Source organism: Rhizopus delemar, genomic scaffold, assembly GCF_000149305.1.
Source record: "Rhizopus delemar RA 99-880 supercont3.10 genomic scaffold, whole genome shotgun sequence".
Taxonomy (NCBI): Eukaryota; Fungi; Mucoromycota; class Mucoromycetes; order Mucorales; family Rhizopodaceae; genus Rhizopus; species Rhizopus delemar.
The window spans coordinates 729,055-754,437 of record NW_027137836.1 but is presented as its reverse complement, the minus strand read 5'-3'; the positions used below and the strand labels follow the sequence as shown (position 1 = coordinate 754,437).

At 35.4% G+C, this 25,383-nt stretch overlaps 12 protein-coding genes across 12 annotated transcripts; 7 read left to right on the top strand and 5 right to left on the bottom strand.

Moving 5' to 3' along the window:
* Positions 1-28: 28 nt before the first annotated feature.
* On the top strand, positions 29-1,138 carry RO3G_12241 (uncharacterized protein; the record flags this gene model as incomplete). The annotated part of the gene is made up of 2 exons (XM_067666825.1): positions 29-182; positions 246-1,138. 2 exons carry the CDS (start codon positions 29-31, stop codon positions 1,136-1,138), a joined length of 1,047 nt encoding a protein of 348 aa, XP_067522926.1.
* Positions 1,139-1,480: 342 nt separating this feature from the next.
* On the bottom strand, positions 1,481-3,495 carry RO3G_12240 (uncharacterized protein; the record flags this gene model as incomplete). Its single annotated transcript, XM_067666824.1, has 6 exons — positions 1,481-1,567; positions 1,624-1,770; positions 1,831-2,275; positions 2,337-3,133; positions 3,189-3,409; positions 3,468-3,495. The coding sequence occupies 6 exons, from the start codon at positions 3,493-3,495 to the stop codon at positions 1,481-1,483; spliced, it is 1,725 nt and encodes a 574-aa protein (XP_067522925.1).
* A 310-nt stretch (positions 3,496-3,805) lies between these two features.
* On the top strand, positions 3,806-4,240 carry RO3G_12239 (uncharacterized protein; the record flags this gene model as incomplete). The annotated part of the gene is made up of 2 exons (XM_067666823.1): positions 3,806-3,812; positions 3,870-4,240. 2 exons carry the CDS (start codon positions 3,806-3,808, stop codon positions 4,238-4,240), a joined length of 378 nt encoding a protein of 125 aa, XP_067522924.1.
* A 490-nt stretch (positions 4,241-4,730) lies between these two features.
* On the bottom strand, positions 4,731-6,069 carry RO3G_12238 (uncharacterized protein; the record flags this gene model as incomplete). The annotated part of the gene is made up of 3 exons (XM_067666822.1): positions 4,731-4,735; positions 4,813-5,392; positions 5,455-6,069. 3 exons carry the CDS (start codon positions 6,067-6,069, stop codon positions 4,731-4,733), a joined length of 1,200 nt encoding a protein of 399 aa, XP_067522923.1.
* Positions 6,070-7,333: 1,264 nt separating this feature from the next.
* On the top strand, positions 7,334-10,237 carry RO3G_12237 (uncharacterized protein; the record flags this gene model as incomplete). The annotated part of the gene is made up of 7 exons (XM_067666821.1): positions 7,334-7,609; positions 7,665-7,777; positions 7,826-8,082; positions 8,153-8,637; positions 8,709-8,919; positions 8,978-9,068; positions 9,124-10,237. 7 exons carry the CDS (start codon positions 7,334-7,336, stop codon positions 10,235-10,237), a joined length of 2,547 nt encoding a protein of 848 aa, XP_067522922.1.
* Positions 10,238-10,544: 307 nt separating this feature from the next.
* RO3G_12236 (uncharacterized protein) lies at positions 10,545-13,295 on the top strand (the record flags this gene model as incomplete). Its single annotated transcript, XM_067666820.1, has 10 exons — positions 10,545-10,552; positions 10,682-10,711; positions 10,764-10,869; positions 10,917-11,045; positions 11,097-11,220; positions 11,275-11,675; positions 11,733-12,091; positions 12,140-12,371; positions 12,426-12,897; positions 12,946-13,295. The coding sequence occupies 10 exons, from the start codon at positions 10,545-10,547 to the stop codon at positions 13,293-13,295; spliced, it is 2,211 nt and encodes a 736-aa protein (XP_067522921.1).
* A 617-nt stretch (positions 13,296-13,912) lies between these two features.
* RO3G_12235 (uncharacterized protein) lies at positions 13,913-14,809 on the bottom strand (the record flags this gene model as incomplete). The annotated part of the gene is made up of 3 exons (XM_067666819.1): positions 13,913-13,924; positions 13,997-14,539; positions 14,585-14,809. The coding sequence occupies 3 exons, from the start codon at positions 14,807-14,809 to the stop codon at positions 13,913-13,915; spliced, it is 780 nt and encodes a 259-aa protein (XP_067522920.1).
* A 1,021-nt stretch (positions 14,810-15,830) lies between these two features.
* On the top strand, positions 15,831-17,068 carry RO3G_12234 (uncharacterized protein; the record flags this gene model as incomplete). The annotated part of the gene is made up of 2 exons (XM_067666818.1): positions 15,831-16,931; positions 17,057-17,068. 2 exons carry the CDS (start codon positions 15,831-15,833, stop codon positions 17,066-17,068), a joined length of 1,113 nt encoding a protein of 370 aa, XP_067522919.1.
* Positions 17,069-18,571: 1,503 nt separating this feature from the next.
* Positions 18,572-19,140, top strand: RO3G_12233 (uncharacterized protein; the record flags this gene model as incomplete). Its single annotated transcript, XM_067666817.1, has 4 exons — positions 18,572-18,598; positions 18,651-18,759; positions 18,790-18,824; positions 18,868-19,140. The coding sequence occupies 4 exons, from the start codon at positions 18,572-18,574 to the stop codon at positions 19,138-19,140; spliced, it is 444 nt and encodes a 147-aa protein (XP_067522918.1).
* Positions 19,141-19,745: 605 nt separating this feature from the next.
* RO3G_12232 (26S protease regulatory subunit 8) lies at positions 19,746-21,092 on the top strand (the record flags this gene model as incomplete). The annotated part of the gene is made up of 4 exons (XM_067666816.1): positions 19,746-19,869; positions 19,927-20,024; positions 20,087-20,538; positions 20,588-21,092. The coding sequence occupies 4 exons, from the start codon at positions 19,746-19,748 to the stop codon at positions 21,090-21,092; spliced, it is 1,179 nt and encodes a 392-aa protein (XP_067522917.1).
* Positions 21,093-21,604: 512 nt separating this feature from the next.
* On the bottom strand, positions 21,605-21,876 carry RO3G_12231 (uncharacterized protein; the record flags this gene model as incomplete). The annotated part of the gene is made up of 2 exons (XM_067666815.1): positions 21,605-21,756; positions 21,819-21,876. The coding sequence occupies 2 exons, from the start codon at positions 21,874-21,876 to the stop codon at positions 21,605-21,607; spliced, it is 210 nt and encodes a 69-aa protein (XP_067522916.1).
* Positions 21,877-23,139: 1,263 nt separating this feature from the next.
* On the bottom strand, positions 23,140-23,584 carry RO3G_12230 (uncharacterized protein; the record flags this gene model as incomplete). The annotated part of the gene is made up of 2 exons (XM_067666814.1): positions 23,140-23,338; positions 23,484-23,584. 2 exons carry the CDS (start codon positions 23,582-23,584, stop codon positions 23,140-23,142), a joined length of 300 nt encoding a protein of 99 aa, XP_067522915.1.
* Positions 23,585-25,383: the final 1,799 nt, after the last annotated feature.

Here is a 25,383-nt window from a genome sequence, read left to right as displayed (position 1 = left end):
TTTCAAATAAAATAAAAGAATACCCAAGATGGCTGATAATGATACATTTACTGCATGGACATGCACCGGCAAAGGCGAACCTCTTGTTGAGATGCAACATCAATTGAAACAATGGGATGAAGATAGTGTTGAACTACGAATCACCCATTGTGGTATCTGTGGTAGTGATATTCATACTTTAGGTACATGATAGCTATGGCATTAAATTTGGAAAACAAGCCAACTAACCATTACATTCTTTACAGATTCTGGATGGGGTCCTACAGACTATCCTTGCGTTGTAGGTCATGAAATTGCTGGTACTGTTACTAGAGTAGGGAAGAATGTAAAACGATTGAAAGTTGGGGATCGTGCTGGTCTTGGTGCATCGTGTTGGTCATGTAAAAACTGCTTGTCATGTTCTCAAGGTCGGGAAAACGTATGTGAAACAGGAGTCATTCAGACGTACAACGACCATTGGCCAAGTGGAGAGAAAACATATGGAGGTTATGCTGACAAGTGGCGTGGAGATCAACTCTATGTTTGTAAGATTCCAGATAACATGTCCAACGAAAATGCCTCCACTTTCCTTTGTGGTGGCTTAACAACTTTCGCTCCTTTAAAGCGATGGAATGTTGGCCCTAAATCTACAGTAGGTGTTTTAGGTATCGGTGGCCTTGGGCATTTTGGGATTATGTTTGCGAAAGCCATGGGTGCAACTGTCATTGGTTTGTCCTCTAGTGAAAGAAAGCGTGATACCGCCTTCGACCTTGGATGCGACGACTATGTTGTTGTTAACAATAATGAAGCAATGAGCAAATACACAAACAAATTGACACATATCCTTTGTACTGGCGTAGGCGAAGACTTCTCTTGGGAGCCTTATTTTAATATTTTAAGACCAAACGGTGTGTTCATAAATGTAAATGCTCCTGATTTCAAATATCCATCTGTTCCTTTGATGATGCTCCTGTTCAAACAAATTATTATCTGTGGATCTGTTATTGGTTCTCCATCTGATACAGAAGAAATGCTCCGGTTTGCTGCGGACAAGAACATTCGCGCCTGGTATAAAAAATATCCTATGAAGGATGTCAATAAAGCTCTCCAAGATTTTAGAGCTGGATTACCCAGATTCAGATTTGTTTTAGAGAATTAGATTAGTTTAATAAAACTGCTGTGATCTTATTTGTATGTTTTAGCCAGTGACTTATAAATAAGAAAGTTACCGTGAAAATAAAGCTATTGATTGAATGCACCTAGATTCTACTATTAAGTTACAAATATTTTAGTTTTTAGCAAAAATAATAGCCGTAATCTAATAATTGAAAAGTAAAATCTCAAGTGATTACCAATAATAATGCTTTCATCAGATTAAGCAACACAGTTTAAGAGAGAGAGTACATCATAATGTTGGCTTTGGGGCTATTAGAAACTTTCTGAATTTAATAAAGATATACAATGTATACAATTATTTAAATCTTTGAATACTATTTATTTATTACAATCTTTTCTTCTTTCTTTCCAACTCAAAAATCAAAGCTCTCCATAGCTTCATCACAAATACTAGTGCATCTTCTTCTAAAGCCTGTAATAGAAGTGAGTTTAGTAAACTATTTTATTTACATTGCCCTCTTATCTTACTCCTTCTAATTCAGACACAAGTTCATCTGGTCCTTTCTTTTCCCTTATGAATTTAAGCACAAAATTAACCAAATCTTCTTCTTCCATTCCCAACAGTTCAAATATCTTTTTAGACACAAATGGGCGTAGCTTTTGTTCAATAAGGTTCTACGTATTTTTTAAATTTGAGTAAATGCATTGATAAAAGCTGTTGCATTTTTTGGTTACCTCATCTAATTCTTCCCATCTTACACGATAACTCCACAGCTCGTTCTGTGAACTTGGTATAGAGTCAATTAATTTCTTAACCAACGCAGTTCGTTCTTCTGTTGTCATTTCTTCTTCATCAGAATAATGTCGCTTTTCTATATCACTGTAATCCAAAGGTACAAGCACACGGCGTTTCTTTCTATTCTCTTCTTCATCCTCTTCGTCAACACCACCAAGCGTATTTCGTTTTATTGAGATATTAAAATTGAGTTTTGTCGTTTTCACAGCAATCTTCCTATCATCGCCTTCTCTGTTCAAGATCTTGCTCTCTTTTCTTATACGCTCCTCTTCTTCCAATCTGCGTTTTTCGTCTTCAATCTCTTGCAATTCTCTTCGTTTGTCTTCTTCGTCGCGTTCATGATCTCTTCTACGGACGCTTTCTCTCATCTTTCTCCATCGAGATCTAATAAAAAATAAGATAAATACGATTACGTTTAAATGTATTTTCTTTTTTTTTTTCTAACCTATCCGAGTAATACAATTCTTCTCCCTTCTCCATTTCGAGTTCATCATCCCAGTCAGCCAATCGTTCTAACCAATATGCTCTATCTTTAACCAATCTTTCTTCCTCCTCTATTTCTCTCTTCAGGTCCTTTTCATATTCGCGAAGTTGAGCATTCTCTCTATTTTCAAAGCGTTTCTCTCTGTGACGATAGGCATTTTCAACATCTCTTTCATGCTTCTCTCTTCGTCTTCTTTCCATTTCTTCGTCTGTCATCATCAACTCTTTTTCATCTACAGCACCTTTCACAAAGTCTCTTCTTCTATCAGGCGAGCTTTTACGTCTTCTCTCAGGTTCCTTTCTTTTTTCCTGATCTTTTTGTACAGCGCGTTCCTTAAACATGGCTAAATCTCTTGCAAGCGAGTCTTGGTGTTCTTCTTGCTGATCTATTTCCTGTATATCAAATGCTCCATCAGCATCACCAGGTAAAAATCCTTTGTTGATTGCTGTCATGTATTTTTGAACCAATTGGTATTTTTGCCCGTCATCTGCTTGGTCTTGTTCATCTGTGGTTTGCTTAGAGGATTGTTGGTAGTTTTCCAAATATGATCGTACATTGTCATCTGCTTTTACGATCAATTTCTTTTCGATCTGACTGTTGTCGGCTGCCTTCAAGGTCACACCGGCCGTTTTTTCTCCTCCAATAACACGTAATGCACACAAGGAACTATCAGGATCTTCATAGGTGGCAAATCCAAACCCCTTTGGGTTTCCAGCAGAATCTTTGACACGCTTCCACTGTTTTAATGTACCACAAACCTATTCGCACAAAACTAAGTTATAATTTTGAAAGATGCAAATAGCTTCAACATACCTGCAATAGCTTTTCAATCCACTCATCGCTGATGCCAGGCGCAATAGCACCTACAAATAAAGTGTTCAATTTATCTGTATTTTCGGGAACAGACTGGTTAGGGGGTGGACGATAAACCATATTATATTGTCCTCCATACGCAGGTGGTCGAACAGGTGCAGGGTATCGTTGTGGTGGTGGCTGTCCAAAGGCACCAATAACAGGTGGTGGTGGACGAAAGCCTAGAGATTAATTAATATAACTCTATTGTATTCTCTTTTTTTTTTTTTAATAAAATACCATATTGATTAGGTCTATAAGGATCCATATTTTGAATAGTGTGGAAGAAAGAGGCAAAATACTATGCACACACCCAGATTTCTTGGGTAAATAAAAAAATGTGCTGAATCTCTCATCACAAGCCACCTTACTCTTTTTCTCTCTTTCACACATGGTCCTTCAAATTGAAACATTTCCCGAGGTTGTAATTGAGCATTTAGCTTATAACTTAGAACCTCAAGAGTTAGACCAACTCTCGTATACCTCTAAATCTCTTTATAAATTATTTCGTGACAACAACTTATGGAAAAGGTAATAGCAGTATACATATACATTAATTGAACGCATTTAAACAAAACATGTACAGTAAAACTCTTCACGACTTTGGAGACCTGTTTGAAATATATACTATTTTCTCTACAGCTGCCACAAGTCTCTCATTGGACCCTTCACTATCTAAAAAATTTGAAAAGGAGCCTTCGAACTGGCGTCTTTATTATATCCAAAAGAATAAGCAGACCGATGAAGACTTGAATTTAATGGATCAAGCTGATAAAGAGTATGCAGATGCTCAAGCTCGTTTAAAGAGGTTTCAAGAGAATGGTGATATGGATATTTTGGCGGAGGTTGCTTCTAAAATGATGTGGATCCTGGATGTTTTCCCGACTCATGGAGGATGTTATTATATACTTGGATTTATTCTTTTCGTGTTAAACAAATTGGAAGAATCTATGATTCTATTACAAATGGGACGTGCAGTGGATCCCACATTTGAACCATTTGATGGTAATTAGAGAAAGAGAAAGAGAGGTTGTTAAAAAGGGCAAAAGTCCAGTTACTGATATTTTTGTATTATAGAATTGGAACAAGAAATTGAACGTATTGTGAATGGATATAAAGGAGAAGAAGATTTATTAGCAGAAAATGACCAATTATCAGAATCACTAAAAGAAGTACTTAACGAAATATTCAACAAATTTGATAAAGATCAAGACGGTGCACTTAACTCAAAGGAGTTGGATCAATTTATATTCACAACCAATGGCTCTCATCCACCACCAGCATTTTTACGCCAAATGGGCTTAAGATTTGGAGCAAATGCAAGTGGATGGTTGACAAGAGAAGGCTTCTTGGCATTTTACTTGGAGCAAACATTGGATGATCCTTCAGAGACAAGAAATGATTTAAATGTCCACGGATATGATCCACAATCATTAAGATTAAAAATGGAAGAATAAATTTATTAATAAAATGAATAATAATGCATTGTTATGATAAAACTGATCATACTAAATATGTATAAAAAGAAGCTTTTTGAACAAAGAAGAAAAAAAAAAAACCTAAAAGAACTTTATTTTTTTATTACGTTCTGACTTCTTGATTAAATCTGGACTCAAGCTTCTTACCCAAGGGTTCTCCAAAAGCCCCTCAACTGTGATCCTTTTATTGCAGTTAGGATTCAACATATGGTAAAGTAATGACCTCGGCTTATGAGGTATCTCATTGAAGCCCATATATTTTCTCTCTCTACGGCTTTGTAAATATTGACGAAAGTTTGAATCTTGGATTGTTGCTGACTCAAATGGAACATTTGCACAATGCAATGCAAAGAAAACTATACCAGCAGACCAGACATCAGCAGCGCTACCCCAGTAGTGATCGTAATTAAAGACTTCGGGTGCGATGTAAGGAGTAGTACCTACTACGCCATATGACTTTCGATCCTTCCTTTCACCCTCAGCTCTAAAAACATCACAGGATCCAAAATCTGCTATCTTGAGTATGTTATTATGGAGTAGCAAATTCTCTGGTTTCAAATCACGATGAGCTACACCTTTTTCATGCATATACTTGAGACCATTCAATAATTGCTTGAAAAGAGCATTGATTTGATCAAGTTTCAATGTTCGATGTGAGATCAATGTGCTTACATCGCCTTGATTGCACTATATATTTTTAATAAAGTGAGGAAGTTCATAGTTCAGAAGAGGAAGAGATAAAGACTTACATAATCAATGATAAGAGCAAATTTATCATAATCATTATCTAGCTTAACAAAATCGTGCGTTCGAAGGATATTTTGATGTCTTAACGTGTAAGTGACACCAAATTCACTAATGATGGATTCCATATAACTTCTGCGAGAAACGTTCTTTTTGCATTTTCTAAACATCTTGACCGCCAATGATTTATTTTTTATGGTCTTTCGGAGCAAATAGACATGAGAGGAAGTGCCTTGACCTAGGCCTCGGCCGACAATACCATAGTTACTTAAGCAAATAGCCCGATCAGCAAAGGGTTGGAATGGACCATTATCTGGCGAGTTGGTTGGTACGGGAGAACCAAAAGAAAACAGACTAAGCTTGTGAAAGAATGTTTTAAAGAGAGTCAAAAATGAAGTGCTTTGCTTGGTAACAAATTCTCCGGTGATATGAATAGAATCAATAGTAGGACTGGAGCTGATAGTGCCGGCACTAGACACGCTTAGTTCATCATCTTCTTCGGACGACTGATCAGCAAACTGAGTTTCATTTACGTGTATTTTACTTGCATCGCCATTAACAGATCCACGGTAATGATTCAGTTGTTGAGGAAGAGTAATAAGTTGTGATTTACGGATCATTTTTAGAAGTGACAAAGGATTAAGAAAATCAAATAGATTGGGAGAGAAACAAAAAGAAAGATAACTTAAGAAAGACGAAGGAAGACATGATGGTTTTTATATTTTTCTTTCAACCAAAAAAACCCATTTACTTTTTCTTGCATGTATTTTTAGTGTCAGTCGAAAATTTAATAAGCATTTACTTCTTATAGAAAACATTTTTTACTCCTGTCTATTATGGAAGCACCTATTAAATACTACAATCGTTCGGAATACATTGAGACTGTAAGCAGCTTTCTGTTTTAATTTGAACTTGCACACTGAAATGCTATTCCTCATTAGGATACAGGAAACAAAGTGAGTAGAAAGTCAATCATTTGTGGTAGTCAAAATATTATTCTTGGTGGAAAAGTAAAGAATAAAAAGAACATCTAACCAGAGTAAGATTGCTTATCCAATTATACATGTAGACGATCATCCAAACAGATTGTGTCATTCGTGGTGATCTTCGACGTACAGGTGGAGGACATGCAGTTGTGATTGCCATTGGAAGATACTGTCTACTATCTCAAAAATCAATTATTAGACCGCCTTATAAGACGTATAAAGGGTAAAGTGCCTACTGTTTATAAACGACATAACCTAAGTGCAGTAAATAGAATCTTCAGCTACTATCCTATGAAGATAGGCGATCACGTCACTATTGGCGAAGGAAGCATTGTAGAAGCAGCCACGATTGGATCACACGTCAGTATTGGAAAGAATTGTATCATTGTAAGAGTGTATAGATGAACTAGGATAAGAAAAAAGAGAGATTAAGAAGTGTTTTAAATAGGGCCGATTTGCTATCATCAAAGATTGCTGCTGTATACTGGATAATACGATCATTGCACCCAATACAGTGGTACCTTCATTTAGTGTCTATGGTGGCTCACCTGGTAAAAAAAAAATGTTCCACTCATAATGCACGCGTATATATTAAGGTTTTGACCAAACATAGGAAAATATCAAGATGAGTTACCAGAATGTACCCAGGAACTATATGAAAACAAGACAAAAGACTACTATGCCAAATTTACACCCAAAGATTAAAATACCCCCCCCACATACAGAGAGACAATTAATAAACATAATAATGAAGAGCACTTGGGATTAAATGTTTAAGTAAAACGGTTTAAATCTTGGTTTGCATATGTGTTCGAATCGAAATAACCGCTAAGTAATACCCTGAACTTTTCCTTTTTCTTTTCGCTCTTTTTATACACGAACAAAAAAACTTCCCTTCATGAGATTTGGTCTAATTTCTTTAATTTATCTGTCGCCATTGGTGATCGCCTCATTTGTACCGAATGCTTTTCTAATAGAATTTGAAAAATCTCCTCATACAACAAGACATGCTAAAAGATCCCATTTTTATGATCAGCTCCATGCACTTGATATACAGTTTGACATCCAGTATGAATACGATTTAATTCACGCTGTATCAGTCAGGTTTAAATCGGCAAGCGATGCCCAATTGTTTTTAAAAAACACAACGAATATCAAACGCGTTTGGCCTGTGGTAAACAGTTATCATGATCTTGTTCGGCAATTTTATGTTTAACTTTCTTTCTTAGAATACAGTATCAACACCAAAAGTGTTCGAGATCAAGGATTCTGGTACTCCAACTGCCCCTCTATTCAGTTTTTATAATCAAACAGGCATAAATAAACTTCGAGATAAATTAGGGTAAAGAAAAAACCCCAGTTGAATAAATGAAATCTCATGCGCTCTTAGATTGTCAGGGCAAGGCATCAAAGTGGGTGTCATAGACACTGGAGTAGACTATACACATCCCGCCTTAGGCCGCTGCTTTGGGCAAGGCTGCCGTGTTGCTTATGGGTATGATTTTGTTGGTGATGCGTACACGGGAGATAATCTACCTCAACCAGATAATGATCCACGAGATATATGTAATGGTCACGGCACCCACGTCGCTGGTATCATTGGCGCAAACGATGACATAAAAAACTTCACAGGTGTAGCTTCAGAAGGTAAAAAAGAAAGAAAAAAGTGTTGAATTTGTCAAATTCATTCTATTCTTTTATTTTTAAGTCACTTTAGGTGCCTACAGAATATTTGGTTGTTCTGGTGGCAGTTCAACAGATATTATTATGAAAGCTATGGAAAGAGCCTATTTGGATGGGATGGATGTGATCAACCTGTCTCTTGGTGATATTGGTTGGCCAGAATCACCCGCTTCTATTTTAGCAGATGAACTGTCTTTAAGAGGCATGATTGTTTGCGCAGCGGCAGGAAATGAAGGTGACCGAGGTATGTTTGAAGTCGGTTCACCTTCACTTGGAAAGCATGCCATTTCAGTAGCCAGTATTGATAATTCCCATATGCTTTCACATATCATCAAAGCTGGGTCCTTAACCATCACTTACCTTACTGCTTCCGGTGGTACTTTTAATATTAATTCCGTTGCAATGGTGACCTTATCAGATCAGTTTTTAAAGGAAAATGATGCCTGTGAGCCAATTGGAATTGATTTGAAAGGCAAGGTTGTCTTAGTGGGCCGTGGCGGGTGTATATTTACACAAAAGGTACAAGAGGAATAACTTGAATAGATAACAAGGAACGCTTTATCTTTTAATCATTTACATAAAAAATATAGGTTTTAAATGCTCAAAATGCGGGCGCTGTCGGCGTGATTGTTTATAATAATGTACCTGGACCATTAACCCCTTCAGCTCCAGAAAATAATATATCTATAAATTATGGTGGTGTTACAAAGGAAGATGGACAGAAACTATTTGAATACTTGCAAACTGAATCAAATGTTGAATTTTTAAAAGATGACCTCAGTTTCCAAGTCCCTACAGCAGGTTTACACATAGATAATTTATTAAAATGTGAAGGTTGATCATTATTTACTTTTTACAGGAACAATAAGTTCTTTTAGCTCGTGGGGTTTAGGACCCGACTTAAGTTTGAAACCAGATATCAGTGCACCTGGAGGACAGATCTATTCAACGTAATATCAAATGACAAACAAACACTGGTTCTATTTTTAAATATTCTATACTTAGATATCCTATGGAATTAGGCGGTTACGCTACATTAAGTGGAACAAGTATGGCAAGCCCATTTGTTGCTGGTGTGGTCGCTTTACTGCAACAAGCAAGAGGCGGTAACCGCAGTCTAAATATAAATGAGCTCCGGACGATACTATTAAACAATGGCCATCCTGTCAATGTCTTGGGCTCTGAAGAGTTTGAGTCTGTTGCCAGACAAGGCGCAGGACTGATTGACGTTTATCAAGCAATAAGTTCAGATACAATGATCACACCAGAGCAGATTCGCCTAAATGATGAAGAACACGGAGCGAAAAACAACGAGTACTTTTTGACAATTAAAAATAATGGAAGATTAGACACAGAGTACACAATCACTCATCAAGCTTCTGTGACAGCTCAGGGGTTTGAAAATAACAAGATTTTGAGGAAACCAATCTCGATCACCAGTGAGAAGGTCAGCGCGACTGTAGAAATACTTGACCCGATAGTATTTGTAGAGGCTAATGATGAAAAGAATATCACAATACGAATTACTCCTCCTACAAATACGAGTCAACCCTCGATTTACTCTGGTTATATTATAGTATCAAAAGAAGAAGAGGATACAAAATATATACCCTATGCCGGATTGACATCCAGCTTATCCAAGCTTCCAGTACTAGTTAAAAATGGAACCATGCCTCGATTACTCAACCCAATTATCAACATACTTTCTCCTGCGATTGTCTCTTTTCAATTAGCAGAGTCGTCTTCTCTGGTGACAATCACAGCTGTAGATGTGGACGACCCTAATCTTAGCTATGGGCTTATCCCTGAAGGCTATATTACCTATGTAGGAAGAAATGTCTTGGATGACCCTAACGATGTCTTTCTTGTCTCTTGGCATGGTGATGTTGTCGATACACCAGAACAGGCCGCTGTGAGCACACTTCGTCAAAGTAAAGTACAGACCTATCAAAGCCTCACGGTCAATGAAAAATATGAAACCCAAGGCATAACTCCTTTAGGAAGAAGATTGTTTAGTGGAAAATATAGGTTAAAGCTTACTGCTCTTCGTCCACTGGGCAATGTAAATAATGAAAATGATTTTGATTCTTGGTTATCACCTACAATTACACTAGATTAGATCTCCGCTTAAATTAATAAACAATTTTTTCAGTCGACGTTCTTTGCATGCGTGAAAAAAAGAAAGGCAATCCTATTTTCCTTTTTTTGTTTTTTGTTTTTTTTGTTTTTTGAAAAAAAGAAATTATCAAAGTATTTCTTTTTTTTCTACAAAAAAATTGTAAATAATAAGAAAAAAAAGAATACAACAGCTGCTATATTAAATGTATTTACTGTAGAATTATTATTAAATATGGAAAGACCAAAACGACAAAGTGCGATAGAGAAAGACTATAGAGAACGTAAAAGACAAAAAAAAGGCGATAACAATGAAAAGGTACAAAAATTTGTTGCATTATTTCAATTTTTATTTATTTTTCCTATTAAAAAAAAAGTCGGCTACACCACCCATCATTACAACAACAATAAGAGAAGATCCTCAATCTTTATTTGAACAACTTTATAGGGATGTTGTAAATTATAGAGATCCTGAAGAGTAAATTGATTTGTTGTTATAAACAAGATTAGCAAGCTAATTATGTATATAGTGAGGAATATGATATAATTGCCATCTTTATGAAATTACCTTCAAAAAAGGAATACCCTGATTATTATCAAATCATAAGACAACCAATTGCTCTTGAAACCATCAAGGTAAAGAAGAAAACAATACGCGTTCCTCTTATTTATTTTTTCTACAGTCAAAAATAGATAAAAAAGTTTATCAGCATATTTCACAAATGAAGGCAGATATAGAGTTAATGGTTTCTAATGCAAAACGGTACAATGTGAAAGGTTCTCAAATCTATGAAGATGCAGTTAAAATTCAAGTAATAAAAATGGAAAAAGAAGAGAAAAAGCGGGCTTATTTTTTATTATAGAAATTTGTAAAAGGATGGCAAGGTGTGAAAGAAAAGACTGTGTTGAAGCTTCCTGGTGACGCATTTAATAGCGCACCAAAAATCAAAACAATCAGATTAAAAGCAATTGATAAACCCAAAAAATGTAGGAAAAAAAAAAGCAAGTAATTCACAGCTTATGATTTATTTGTATGTGTAGCTTCGGAAAATATGAAACTATTGATGAATGCCATAAATAAGAAAGATACAAAAAAAGCATTGGAATTATTAGAATTGGACTCACAATTGGATCCAAATGAATTAGTGCCAGTAGAAATGTTTAATGATAAATTCACTTGGTCTCCACTACACGCTGCATGTTATAATGGTGATTTAAAGCTGATAGAGAATTTAATCGCAAAAGGTGCTGATATTGAATTACATGATACTTGGCATTCTGCTACCCCATTAGGTTGGGCTGCCTTTGGTGATAAAGAAAAAGTAGTCAAGGTGCTTATACAAAAATACAATGCAGATAAAAAAGCAAAAAACGTGCACGGACAAGTGCCATTTGATTTAGTATCGGATCAGAGTGATTCAAGATGGATTGGCTTGTTTAAGGTAAAAAAAAAAAAGGAACTCTTTTGGATGTGTGAAAGACTAATAACTTTTTAAAAGGATCCACCACCAAGTATTGCTCCTGTACAAGAAAAATCAACCACTTCTCAACAACAAACCATTCCTGCACCACCACCGTCACTTCAACAACAGCAGCAACCAATGCCAGTAACTCAATTACCAATTTCAACTATTCATCCCCAGCCTATCAAAACATATCCTACTATTCCAGGAGTCAGAATGCCCGTGTATGAGACAACGCCAGACGGAAGTATAAGAAAGAGGCGTGGAAGACCTCCAAAGAGTGAAACAGATGCTTTAGCTGTTCGACCCACCACTGAAATTGATATCAATACGTTCGATCCTGTTGCTTTCGAAATCGAATTATTTAATGCCATCAGAACTCATACAGATAATTCGTATGTTTTTTTTTTTGTTTAAAAAAGACGTATTAATCATTTTTATAGGAATCGTCTTTATTCTGAGTTATTTGAAGACTTGCCTGACCGTCAAGAATATCCAGAGTACTATAAAACAATCAAGAATCCGCGTTCATTAACTGAAGTAGCAGAAAGAATGCAAACAAGAAGCTATCCTAATCTGTATGCTTGGATGAGTGATATGAAGCTTGTCTTTGAAAACGCTTTAAAGTTCAATGAACCTGGTTCACGTATATTTCGTGATGCTAAGTTGCTTTTGGTAAAGAAAATACCGTGATGCTTATTTTAACTAACTCTTTTTATCATAAAATAGCGTTTGTTGCATAGACTCAAGGAGCGTATATTAGCCAGACTGGGGGTGCCTGTAAGTCAAGAAGATGCCATTATGCGTTTAGATTTAGCCAGTCGACCCTTTGATGTGGATGCGCTTAGCGAAGATAAACGCAAGATTAAACGATTTTTGACTACCAGTAAATCAAGAACACAAAGCATAGAGCCTGATTATCATCATCATCCATACCAGCAACCGATGGTACATCCACTGCTACTTCAACAGCAACAACAACAGCAGCAACAAACATTTTTACAATCTCCCTTTTTAATGCCACCACCACAATCATTACCTGCGAATGTTTTCCCTCAACCCCCACCAGCTATGATGAGTATTCCACCTAACATGATGCTTCAACAACCTACACCCATCATCGAAAGTCCTACGGAACAGCCTAAATTACCACTAGGTAAGGCCTCCAAGGAATTTTATGCTGTTTTCACTGAAGAAGGAGGTACAGGCAATTTTTTTATAAGTGTGTACAATATTAACTTTATAATAGTTTCTTACCTGGATGAATTAAGAATCACTGGCAAAGAATTCGAACAAAGATTTGATGGTGACTATTTAGGCCACAGTATGGCTGTCTCTTCAGACATACAAACATTAGTCATTCAAACTGAATTATTAAAGCCATTAAAACAAGAAGAAAAGCGAATGATGATTACAGTTTTTCAAAACAATCTTAAATTAAATCCAACTACCAAAAACCATGAATGGACAACAGTTCCTTTAAACAAAGGTGTGAATGTAATCAAAATCCATGTCACAGCTAACATTAGTCAACCTGAATCCAGCCTTACTGAATACAAATCTCAAATATATCATCTCTTTATTACTCAAACATGGTGATCATATAATAAATAAAGTAGTCGAAAAGCTTTTTTTTTATAGTGAAATATACATGGATCTTTTTTTACCTGCTGGATAGACAATCATAGCAGAGGCAAATAAACCAGCAGATAAGCCTAATGCAATTGAAAGCATTTGAAGAGGGAAAGCGATATGACTTGTATCTGTTTGATGTAAGACTGAATAAGCACCTCGAACGCCTATGCTGCCTGGCACTAACAACGTAACACCTACACAAAGTGGTGCCAGTGGCGGCTCACTTGTGATTTTCAATGCCACGTTTGAATAGAGACCCACCATAAAAGCAGCGATGCTTGTCACAATCTGGCCATCCGGTATGATCTTGCCTAAAAAGAACGATAAACAAAAGGCTATGGCGGCCGAGATACACTGAGAGACCCACTGTCGCTTACTAGACCCATAAGAGAGCGATAGAGAGAGGCTTAATATCGGTAACAAGGGGATCGCAAACCATGGGGACACGGCTGGTTGGTTACAAAGACCGTATTCAGATGCTTCGGGATCGAGTGCACTGTAGACACTACTACCCATTTGTAGACCATACGCTAGTTGAAATGCATAAAAAATAGAGTAAACCAGCCGAATAATACCCGTTGTCACTTGCCTTGCTGATAGTTCAATCTTGTTTTTTTTAACATTAGTTTCTTTTTCTCTCTTTCTCTTTCTCTTTTCAACATTACCACACCAACAGCCATAGTATATCCTGGCAGCAAGATCAAGGTAGAAGCAATGGCTACACTCGTGAAACAACAATACCGATACAGGGCACGGCAAAGGATGGCGACCAGGATAGAAGTTGAGATTTCAAAGATACGAGCATAAATAGGAAAATGAGTAGAGAGTATGTAAAGGATCGAGACGAGTAACCCGATGACTCCACTCACACAGGCATCGATCCAAGTACCATTGAAGAGCATAGCCGATGCAGAAAAACTACTGGCTGTGAAAAAGAAAAGAGTGGCCCACACACCACATGTGGGTGGTGCCGTGGCTACATCATGAAGTAACACGAGACACCGATCAATGTCCAGTTCACCTTTAAAGAACAAGTTCATGATATCATTGATTGTTGCAATCTTGCCGGTATCGTAACCCTGAGGTGATTTGACCATGATTGATTGACACTCACTGCCGCTGGTGAAAGTGATCAAGACAGAATCTGGTAAAAAGGAAAATGAAGCATCCAGTGATAACAGATTACAAGTATGCTGAAGTGTATCGTCCTAAGATGAAAATAAATAAAAGAAAAACACGTCCATCTTTCTTACCACTCGATGACAAGGACATCCACATTTTAACAACAGTCGTCCTAACAAAATCACTATGCTCTTCTTTTTCTCAAACAAGACTTTGTCTTCTTCACTTGTGTTATTATTCATGCTTGCACCATCCACAACTGTCGGCTGTTCTTCATCATCTTTTCGGTTATTCATTTCGCCTTGGTGTAAATTTTGAGGATTTTCTCTGGACACAATGATGTCAGCCCGTCGCATACTAATCGCTGTAGCAATGCTATCTCCCCTGGAAAGATTAGGTTGATAAAAATTATAAGGCTCTGCAAGATGATAGCTCGATTTTGATTCCATGTCTGATGAAGTCAGATTGGGTCTTGTTTGCTCAGGTATGCTCTCATCTGTGACTTCTTGCTTATCTGTCATTGTCGTTTGGGATCCTACACTATACAAAGAAGAAGTATCGTGGTCTGCTTTGGATGAGCTACGTCGACTGAGTGGATGCATGAATTATTGATATTAAATAAACAAATGAGAAGATATATTTATTTAATAGAAAAAAAAGTTGGTTTTTTAAATATTGCTTTTCTATTAAATATATGTCATTGCAAAAGTGCATTTACCTTTTTTAAAATATTAACTTGGAGAAAAGCATTTTTTGGATCGAATTGATATAAATAATAAGGAGAATAACAAAAGAGAAAAGAAAGAGAGGTGAGTCGGTTTAAAGGATCGGTTGAATTGTCAAAGAGCTAAAGTTACAAAAAAGGATAGTGTTTTATGCCATGTAACTCTGAAAGTATCAGGAACATGAACGGTTGCACAAAGAAACCAATGCTCTGGACATGAAAAAAAAAAATGCCTACACTTCACACACACTTTTTTTTTTCTTTCCGTTTTCACACAAATATGACAGAACAATCTTCTATACCTTCACCCAACAATAAAAATAATACTCCTTCAACTAATAAAGATTTAAGCTGTCTTCGTTGTAGAAAAAAGAAAGCAAAGTAAACAAGTTTATTGTTGAATGCAACAAAAACTAAAGATTAGTTTACTAGATGTTCAAAGACAAGACCTACTTGTACACGCTGTCTTCGTTCTAACCAATCCGTAATATTTGTTCTATTTGATTTTGCCATCAACTTCATAATGATAAAACTAATCAAGCTAATAGTGTGAATACCCTGACGCCCCACCTAATTTAACAGATCTATCACAAAAAGTATTAACCTTGTATGATTCACTACGAGAACTTGAAGGCGAATTTTTAGTGAGATACATGCAAAATCAAATAGAATCTGAGCCACCTTCTGATACAGAGGATGACGAAACATTGTTACTCGAAGAAGAACAAAAAGAAGAGATTGCTATTAAAGAACCTGCTGGATGGTCCATGTCCTTTGGACCTTCAGGACTTAGTCTGCAAGCTGTTACTCGTAACCTGAATGAATACCAACAGTTCATCAGATCACTTTCACTGCAACTCGCGCGTGATTTTGGACAGGATTGTTTACCGAAACAGTGGGATCCAGATGCAGAAGGATACGGAGAGGAAGCGATTGAACAAGATGAAGTGGATGAAGATGAATATTTGGTGACTGTGCAGGTTGACTCTATTCATACACTCTTTTCCTTAACAGATCGTAATACATCCACTCAGCCCGAACAAGATGTGACAATTGATACCATCATACCAACCTTTATTCAAATGCATTTACCACATATGATTGAATATCTTAAATTCAAGTATAAACAATTAAAAAAGAAAGGACAACAACCCTATCACCTTGTGAATATCATGCTTCAACTTGAACCATTTTTACCAACTACAGCAACAGATTCTGTGGATACACCTTCGATGGTATCTATTGTGATGGGCTATATAACCGCAATTCATCTCTTACCACCTTCACCACCCATACATTTGTTACCTCCCTTACCTGATGCAATATGGCAAGGCTGTATAAGACATATCACTCTACATCTCATAGATCTCGTGTTGAGTCATGAACCCGTTCCTTACCCAAGTATGCTCTGTATTTTATTGTTGGCTTGGTATGAAACAGAGATGAATAAGAGAAATGATGTATGGATTGAACTTGCTTTACGTATTATTTATCAGCAACCAGAACAAGAAAGAGTGATTTTACCCGCATTGATCTATTTGGATTGTTATTCGGCCATCTTTCAATCAAGAAAATCAATTTTTAGTTATGACATAAAGACTGATGGATGGAATGGGACGAATGAAGAAGAAGAAGGAATATTATTAGAAACTAAATTAATGAAACTATTACAAAAAGTACTCTTACTATTTTATCAAATTGAAAGAGAAGAAGAAGGATATAAAAAGATTGATGTGGATGAAGTATTAGACTTGGTAAAACAGATTGAAGAATGGGAAAATAGTTTACCAGAGTGGGTTCAGTGGAATAATGATAATAAGAAAGACATGAAGATGTATTTGCATATGATACACAATATTATCAAAATATTATTATTTAGACCTTTTACTAAAATAAGTGAAGAACAAACATATACAAAAACAACATTTTTAGACATGTCAATGATATCAGTGGATAAACTAATAATATGTCTTGATTATAACAAATATGAAAAGAATTGGATAAAAGCAAGCAAGAATTTAATAAAAGATGTTGTGAACAGACAGAGATCAATGTTCGATCAAGATGAACAGATTATTGAACAAGTGGATTTGATATTAAATAAATTAGTTGGTTGATAGAGCTTTTATTTTACATTCTGGATGCAATAATGATGATGATGATGATGATGTGGATATTGTTGTGATGGTTGAAGTAGATGTTGAGGGTGTTAATAAGGGTATATCTTCTTCTTTTCCAAGTGGTGATTGACTGCTACTTGTATGATTATTGCTATTGTTTCTAGAGTATTCTTCATGATCACTCTCTTCTTCATCCTCTGCTGCCATCACACGCCTATTTGTTCTTCTTGTTCTCGTATTTAATACTTCTTCTGCCCTTGATATCGTATTATATAACAACAGTCTTTCTCTTAAATGATATTTTTGGTGACTTCTTTTGTCATCTCTGTCCAACTTTTTACATCCCAGTGAATATGCTTTATTAGCTATTTGACGTGGTGATAAAGTAGTGGTTGAAAATATTGTACAAGGTGCCGTTCTTTTTGACCAAATTGGATTTGACATTTACTTCTCTTTTCATTCAATTATTTTATTATTATTGTTTCTTTAGAAGAAAAAGAAAGAGAAAAACGAATATACTCTCACATTTTTATCTCACTGCGGATGCAATCGGAAGATAGACATATGAAAGCTTAATCACTAAAACCCTGTTGGGGAATTAAAAACAGTGCTCTCTTCGGAGAGATCAAAATAGATATTTTCACACTCAGTTCATATGCACTGCTTCATCTCTTTACTTGTTTTATGAGAATAGTCAACAGAATCATATAGTCCTTACAGAATTATAAATATCAATTAATTTAGAGTTTCTTTTTTTTTTCTCTTAAGGATGATAAACACCACAAATTGATTTACGTCAAGTTTTTTTAATTCAAGCAGTAAAACTATCGATTTCTGTACGTCCTGTGTTTGTCTGACTTTTCTAAAAAAAAACAAAAGTAAAAGAACTGACATATGATAAACAACCCCCGGGTGTATGTTAAGTTGAAACAATTAACAAAGCAAAATAATTTTTATTACACATAGACATATAGGAATCATCAATGAATGAAAAACAAAACTTATTTCTTTTGAAGTCGTAAACTATTTTCAAAAAGTTGCATTACATATCTATTTTTTTTTTTTTTTCACACGCAAAACAACAAAATGAATACAATGTGACTTTACTAAACTATAGTAACTTCCAGAGCTTGGATTTTTGCATGAAAGAATACTAGGAAAAAAAAAATTCAAGCTACACTACATTTTATATTATTCACAAAAGATGTATGTAGTTACTGTGACAAATACTAACAAAAACCCCGCCTATTTTTTAATTTTTATTTTTTTGACAAATGACTTTGCCTCATAATGAACAGCAGGTAAAAGAAGAAGAGAAAGAAAGAAGGCCTACGATTGAACACAAAAATAAAGAATAAGCCAGTTTGGAAACACTTTGAAGATGCAGCTATAGAACAAGGCACTGTACCTGAATCACCTCATGACTATATCAATTTAATAGCCTTAGGTCGAACAGGTGATGGTAAATCAAGCTTATTGAATGATTTGTTAGGACAACAAGTGTTTAAGCAAAAAATATCAGCTAAAGTATGGATCACTTTACTTTTTCTTTTCTTAAACAACTCTATAGTCACAAACAAAACAAATAGAAGAAAGTTCTGGGTTCTGGGCACCTTTGCGTGCTTATTTATACAACAAGGATGATTTTGGTTGTTATATAAGAGTGACAGATACACCTGGTTTTGGCGATTCTCAGTTTAAAGACCAAACATTTTTTCCAGTGATTCAAAATGCAATCAAGGATGTAGCAACGCATAAAGGAGGTGTGCACGCTATTTTGATGGTATTCAAGATTACAGCAAAGTATGAATCAAGAAAGGAAAAGAAGAAGAAGAAAAATTAATAAGTTTATATGTTAGTGTGGATACAATTATGAAAAGTATGGACTCTTTCTATAGATTGATAAATGGTCGGGATGATGTTTGGGATAATGTACTTCTTGTGTTTACGCATGTGGATATTGTAAATGGAGATACAAGTCGATACCAATCTCATAAAATAGCATTAAAGACAAGGATTGGAAAGGACTTGAAAGAAAAATATCAACTCAAGCATGATTTGCCAATGCTTTGGATTAGCACACAACAATATACATGCTCTTATCTTAAAGGATTAGGTGATTGTGATTGTGAAAGAGGTGCAAGGTATCATGCTGACTGTAGAAGAAGATTGTTTGAGCAAATCTTTAAACGAAGACATCATCCATTTCTACTGCTTGATACAGACGAATTATAGTGTAAATCATAAGTAATACTAGAATAAAACAGTGAGTTAATAATCGGCATTTGGGTCGTGTATGCAGAACACTTTATTGATCTATGGCCACACTGCCTTTGATTTGTAAAGTCAGTCCAAGTTCCGAATAGTGACGACTTTCTCCATAGCATAACGCAATCCACACTTAAGCTTTTTATTTTATTTTTTTTCCCTTAAATAATAATATAAATAATGAAAAAAGAAGGAATCAAGTCTTATTATCAAGCAAAGATTGAAGATTGTGAATTAATCTTAAATGAAAAATCTCAAGATTTACGTCGTTTAGAAGCACAAAGAAACGCTTTAAATGCAAAAGGTTTTTACTGAAAAAATACATGTTATGAGATAAAAATAACACATATTTCCCAATCAGTACGTCTATTAAAAGAAGAGCTTCAATTATTACAAGAGCCTGGCTCTTATGTAGGTGAAGTAGTTAAAGTGATGGGAAAAAAGAAAGTATTAGTCAAGGTAATAAAAAGATGTGCTTCATATTGTTGAAATCAACGTGTTTAATGTGTTTTTTAATAAAGGTACATCCTGAAGGCAAATTTGTTGTTGATATTGCTTCTGACATTGATATTGCTCAACTCACACCAACAACACGTGTTGCACTTCGTAATGACTCTTATCAACTTCATAAAGTATTACCCAACAAGATTGACCCTCTTGTATCTCTCATGATGGTTGAAAAAGTACCTGATTCCACATATGAAATGGTGGGTGGTTTAGATCAACAAATTAAAGAAATCAAAGAAGTGATTGAATTGCCTGTTAAACACCCAGAACTATTTGAATCCCTTGGTATTGCTCAACCCAAAGGTGTTCTTCTTTACGGACCTCCGGGTACGGGTAAAACACTTTTAGCGAGAGCTGTTGCTCACCATACCGATTGCCGATTTATTCGAGTGTCTGGTTCTGAGTTGGTGCAAAAATATATTGGTGAAGGTAGCAGGATGGTTCGTGAATTATTCGTCATGGCAAGGTACATAATGAATGAACAAAGGGAAATATTAGACTAAAGATATTGATAGAGAACATGCACCTTCAATTATTTTTATGGATGAAATTGATTCGATCGGTTCAGCTCGTATGGAAAGTGGAGGAGGGGGCGATTCTGAAGTACAAAGAACCATGCTTGAATTATTAAATCAATTGGACGGTTTTGAAGCAACAAAGAACATCAAAGTCATCATGGCCACCAATCGTATAGATATTTTGGACCCTGCCTTACTGCGTCCGGGTCGTATTGATCGTAAAATTGAATTTCCTCCACCAAGTGAAGAAGCTCGTGCAGATATTTTAAAGATTCACTCTCGCAAAATGAATCTGACAAGAGGTATCAACCTTCGAAAAATTGCTGAAAAGATGAGCGGAAGCAGTGGTGCAGAAGTCAAGGCTGTTTGTACAGAGGCTGGTATGTTTGCTTTACGTGAACGTCGTGTTCACGTTACTCAAGAAGATTTCGAAATGTCGGTTGCAAAGGTCATGAAGAAGGATTCAGATGCGAATACAAGTTTAAAGAAACTCTGGAAATAAAAGTGTTTAATTGTTTTTTGTACTGGACAATTTTTGTTCTAATTCTGCTAATTCTGCTTCCAAAGTTTTTAATCTGGTATCTAATAAATCATTGTATTCCTCTTCAGAGATTTGGTGGATAGGAAACCAAGTGGGTAAATGGAATTGTTTCAAAAAGCTTGTGGAAGCCTTATGTTCAGTTTTATCTTGATTAATGATTGCCTCTTGACGCCAGTTGTTGCCTGCTGTATATATTATTTGGAGACCAGTACAAATAGCACCAAACATGACTGTGCCGGAGACAGCTGCTTTAGGCCCGCCTTTAATTTTTCAATTAGCTGTCTTTTTCTAGATCTTATACAACTCAAAACTTACGAAATGCAGCAGACAGTAAACCACCTGTGGTTGCACCTGCCATAGCACTACTGATCAATGCATCGAGATCTTTTGTTTGAGAATCCTTTAATCCAAATTGAGCATTTTTCTGTCTCTGGTATGAAATAAATGTTTCCCTAACCACTTTTTTTTATCCGTTAATTGAATATGAAAGCAAAAGTGTTATGAATCTTACAAAAGAAGGTTGCACCAAACACACCACAGCTTAAACCGGTTGAAATACAGTATTGTTTTACAGGGGCATTTCTTAATACAGCCATAGTGGCTCCTGTCGTTGCTCCAAAAGCACCTACATAATTTTTAGTTTAATAATCGCTATCCTCTTGTGCAGATTTTCTCGTTTTTATGTACCAGATAAACCTGTGCCCAAAAAGACGCTTTCAAGTGTTTCTTTACTTCTGGGATTCATTTTCGACACAAGAAAGGAAGAAAGAGAGGCTCAAGCCACTTTTTACAAAAAAAAAAGAGGGGAATGTGCATTATTATTGGGCACAGTGATTTCGTTCCCCAACTAGCCAAATTACCTTTTATGGAATATATGCAAGCAAAATTTTTACTTCACATTCCTTTTAGAAACACTTTTTCCCTTCCAACTACGCTATTTTGGAAACGTTCGTGCACTTTTGAAAAAAAAAAAAAAAGTTCATAGTTGTTTTATCTTGAAAATAAATTGCCCATTGCTTTTGCTCTACATGTAAAGCTTAGTCATCAATGCTATGTCAATTTCATGCTGGCATTTGCTTATTTAAATATAGATGACACTATAAGCTTGCAAGCTATAAGATAGAAAGTGGATCACCTTCATACTATACAATTTGCAATTTTAAAGTTATCTGTATCATAATTCAATGTAAGCTTTACATACATCCTTTTAATTTGTATAAAATCGATTGAGGGTCGAATTTCGTATTCTTTTTTGATTCTAGAGTTATATTTTATGTATAAGCACCAAAGGTTTTATTTAACCAATATAAATGACTAGGGATAGAGACTTTGTAAATTATGATACTAATTTAAGTCAATGACATGGTTTATTATAGCCTGCTTCCATGCAAAGATCATTAGGATTTCTTTGATAAATGCTTTCAATTTTTTTGGCTATATTTCGGATTTCGATTGTTGCATTAATCTTTCTATACATTGTGCCATCAAATTTAACGAACCTTTCAAAGTAAATATTGTGATCCATTATAGAAAAGGGGGATTTAGTAAAAGACGATTAGAATTAAAAAAAATATAGTATTAACGTAGCATCTCATGCAGAATATTCGATCCGTGTCAGTATCATTCACGACTTTTATCATATTTCGATACAATTTTTCAATGTCTTTTGAATTTTTGCGAGATGAGGTTTTGTCATTGATTCCTCCTGAAAACTCAACAAATGCTGGGACAACTGACTTACTTCCAACCTTAAAGAGAATTCTATCAAATTTAGCTCGATCAGTAGCATAAAACTCTCTTTCGAACCATCCAAGTTCTACTGCATCATTGTTCGCGATAAATAATTGGTTTACGAGATAAATGATCAGATAGCTGACTGCTGCTCTCTCAAGCATGATCTTATTTAAGGGGTTATTGGGATATCTCATTAAATCCAAGCTACAGATGTGTGGATTAGCAATATGTAAATATAAACGATATACTAATTGAATGTTCCTTTTTGTGCTACTTACAAATACCTCATGGTTACTTCCATAAAACCAGCATCTTCATGGCTGACAAGATCAAAGTTTTGATGAAATCCAGCGCTACACAGCTTTTGGCATAATTCATGTACTGATAAAAGTGCGCTATTGAGTGCATTGCTAATCTCAATGGCATAATCAGACATTTGGACTGGATCAATCTGTGCTGCCCTAATTATCGAGCTAAATTGATCAATAGGAATTCCTGCTTTCAATATGTCCAGTGTCGTTGTTGATGATAAATCAATGATTTATAATCTACCAACTCTACTCCATTTATTATTAGTTTTGAAAATGAACGAATATATTAACACTAGCAAATACTTACTCGTCAGATGCGAGATTTGCCGTCTGCCGTAAAGTAACAACAGTATCACTTTCAGTACTACTTTCTTTTTCTGACTCTCCTGCTGCCTTATTAGAAACCATCTAAATTGTGGGCCAAATTAGTTTATAAAATCAATGTCTTGTTCTTTGGCACACTGCCTGTTGAGCTACTATGGATTAACACCCATTGAAGTAAAAAAAATAACTCGAACCTTTTCAGCAAGCTTCATAATATTGTTATTTGTCATTTCATTCAAACGCAAAATAGTTTGTTTGCATATTGTTGTTTCTTGTCTCCCAATAACCATAATAATGTTTTCCAAAATCGCTTTCTAGTGTAATTTTTAAATGGTTTGTAGTTTGAGAAGGCTTTTAGATTGGTAATAGAAATGAAAAGAAGATTTGATAAGAGTTTTGAAGGTAAATTTGTTGGTAATAGTGACACAAAACCATTCTAACTGGTGAATGAACCATTGATATTATAACTAACTCGGTTATCAAAGCACCAGAAAGCGCATATATTACTGCACCAACATAACTTATAAACAAACATGTATATAATATCCTATATACTCCCCACAATACTCCAAATACCTTGCCACAAGTACTTATCAACGTTATTGAAACTTAAAAAATACAGAACTCGGCCAAATAATTCAATTATGCATTGATACTTAAGAAAAATATGACATCCTTCCTGCTTGCTTGATCATCGTTATCGAGCAAATTTATGAGAATATTATTGAACAAAGCTCACCATGCCAAGAACTCTTGTTTCTCAGAGAAATATTCAGTATATTTTGGGCAAATCGGTGTTTGTTGACATCATCAAAGGAACGTATTAGCAGAAATCCATTGAAACACCACCATCTGTTATTGGATATTATAATTTCTATTACACGTAGTAAAAAAAAAACATACTGTCTAATGCTAACTTACTAATAAAATAGTTAGTTTATTCTTTATTACATTTGATGATGCTGTACTATCAAGCCGTAATGTCACAATAAAATTTTAATTTCGTAAGTAAATAAGCTTTTGTTATTTTGTCTCTCCAAGTATTGTTGCTCCAGTACACTTATTATCAAAGTAGATGTATCAAGATGCCTTAGTTGGATCTATAGCGGATGGAAGAAAAGGTGTTGGTTGATTAATTATTCATTTCTATATTACTCGGTCTGTTCTTTTTACAGCTTTCAAAATCACCATTCTCAAAAACTTTTTGGGTATACCATCACAGTCATTATCACTAATTCTTACGATTGTGATTCTCAACTGAGACGGTTACGCATATGATTAAAGCAAAGAAAGCCTGAAAAGCCTCGGTGTGGTAAAATGAATTTTTTTTTTGCATAATGTGTAACTGTCATCTTATATACTCGCTAAATGGGTTAAACGTAATCTTGTTGTTTAAAAGTGATTTACTGAAGATTCGATTACTTGGCTAACTATAAATTCGTGTATTTATCATATTTAACTTACACATATAGAATAGATTAAGGTGCGAAACATAAAGGTTGTATCAAGTTTAAGGCACGTAACTTTTTGAGCTATTAAAAGCCGACAATGGATATACACCAATGATGAATTTGCCCGGTTAGTGTCACAGTCCGACTTTCCAATTATTCAGAGCAAGGAAAGAATAACAGGTTCGATGTTTAATAGCATGTACAGTCATTTCAGGAAGTGAAGTCGCGGCTTCAGAATTTGATGTCGCCCAAAAATGTTTCTGTCCAACAATGAAGTCACTTGATCCAAAAATGAAGTCGTGTTCACGTGCCATGAGCTTTGTTTATTTTTACTTGTCGCTTAGTGATTACCATATAAAATTGCTTGGCATTTTATTTTTATAAAAATGAAGCGATAGTTCCTTGCTTTTTTTCTCTTCTTTTTCCTGTTTC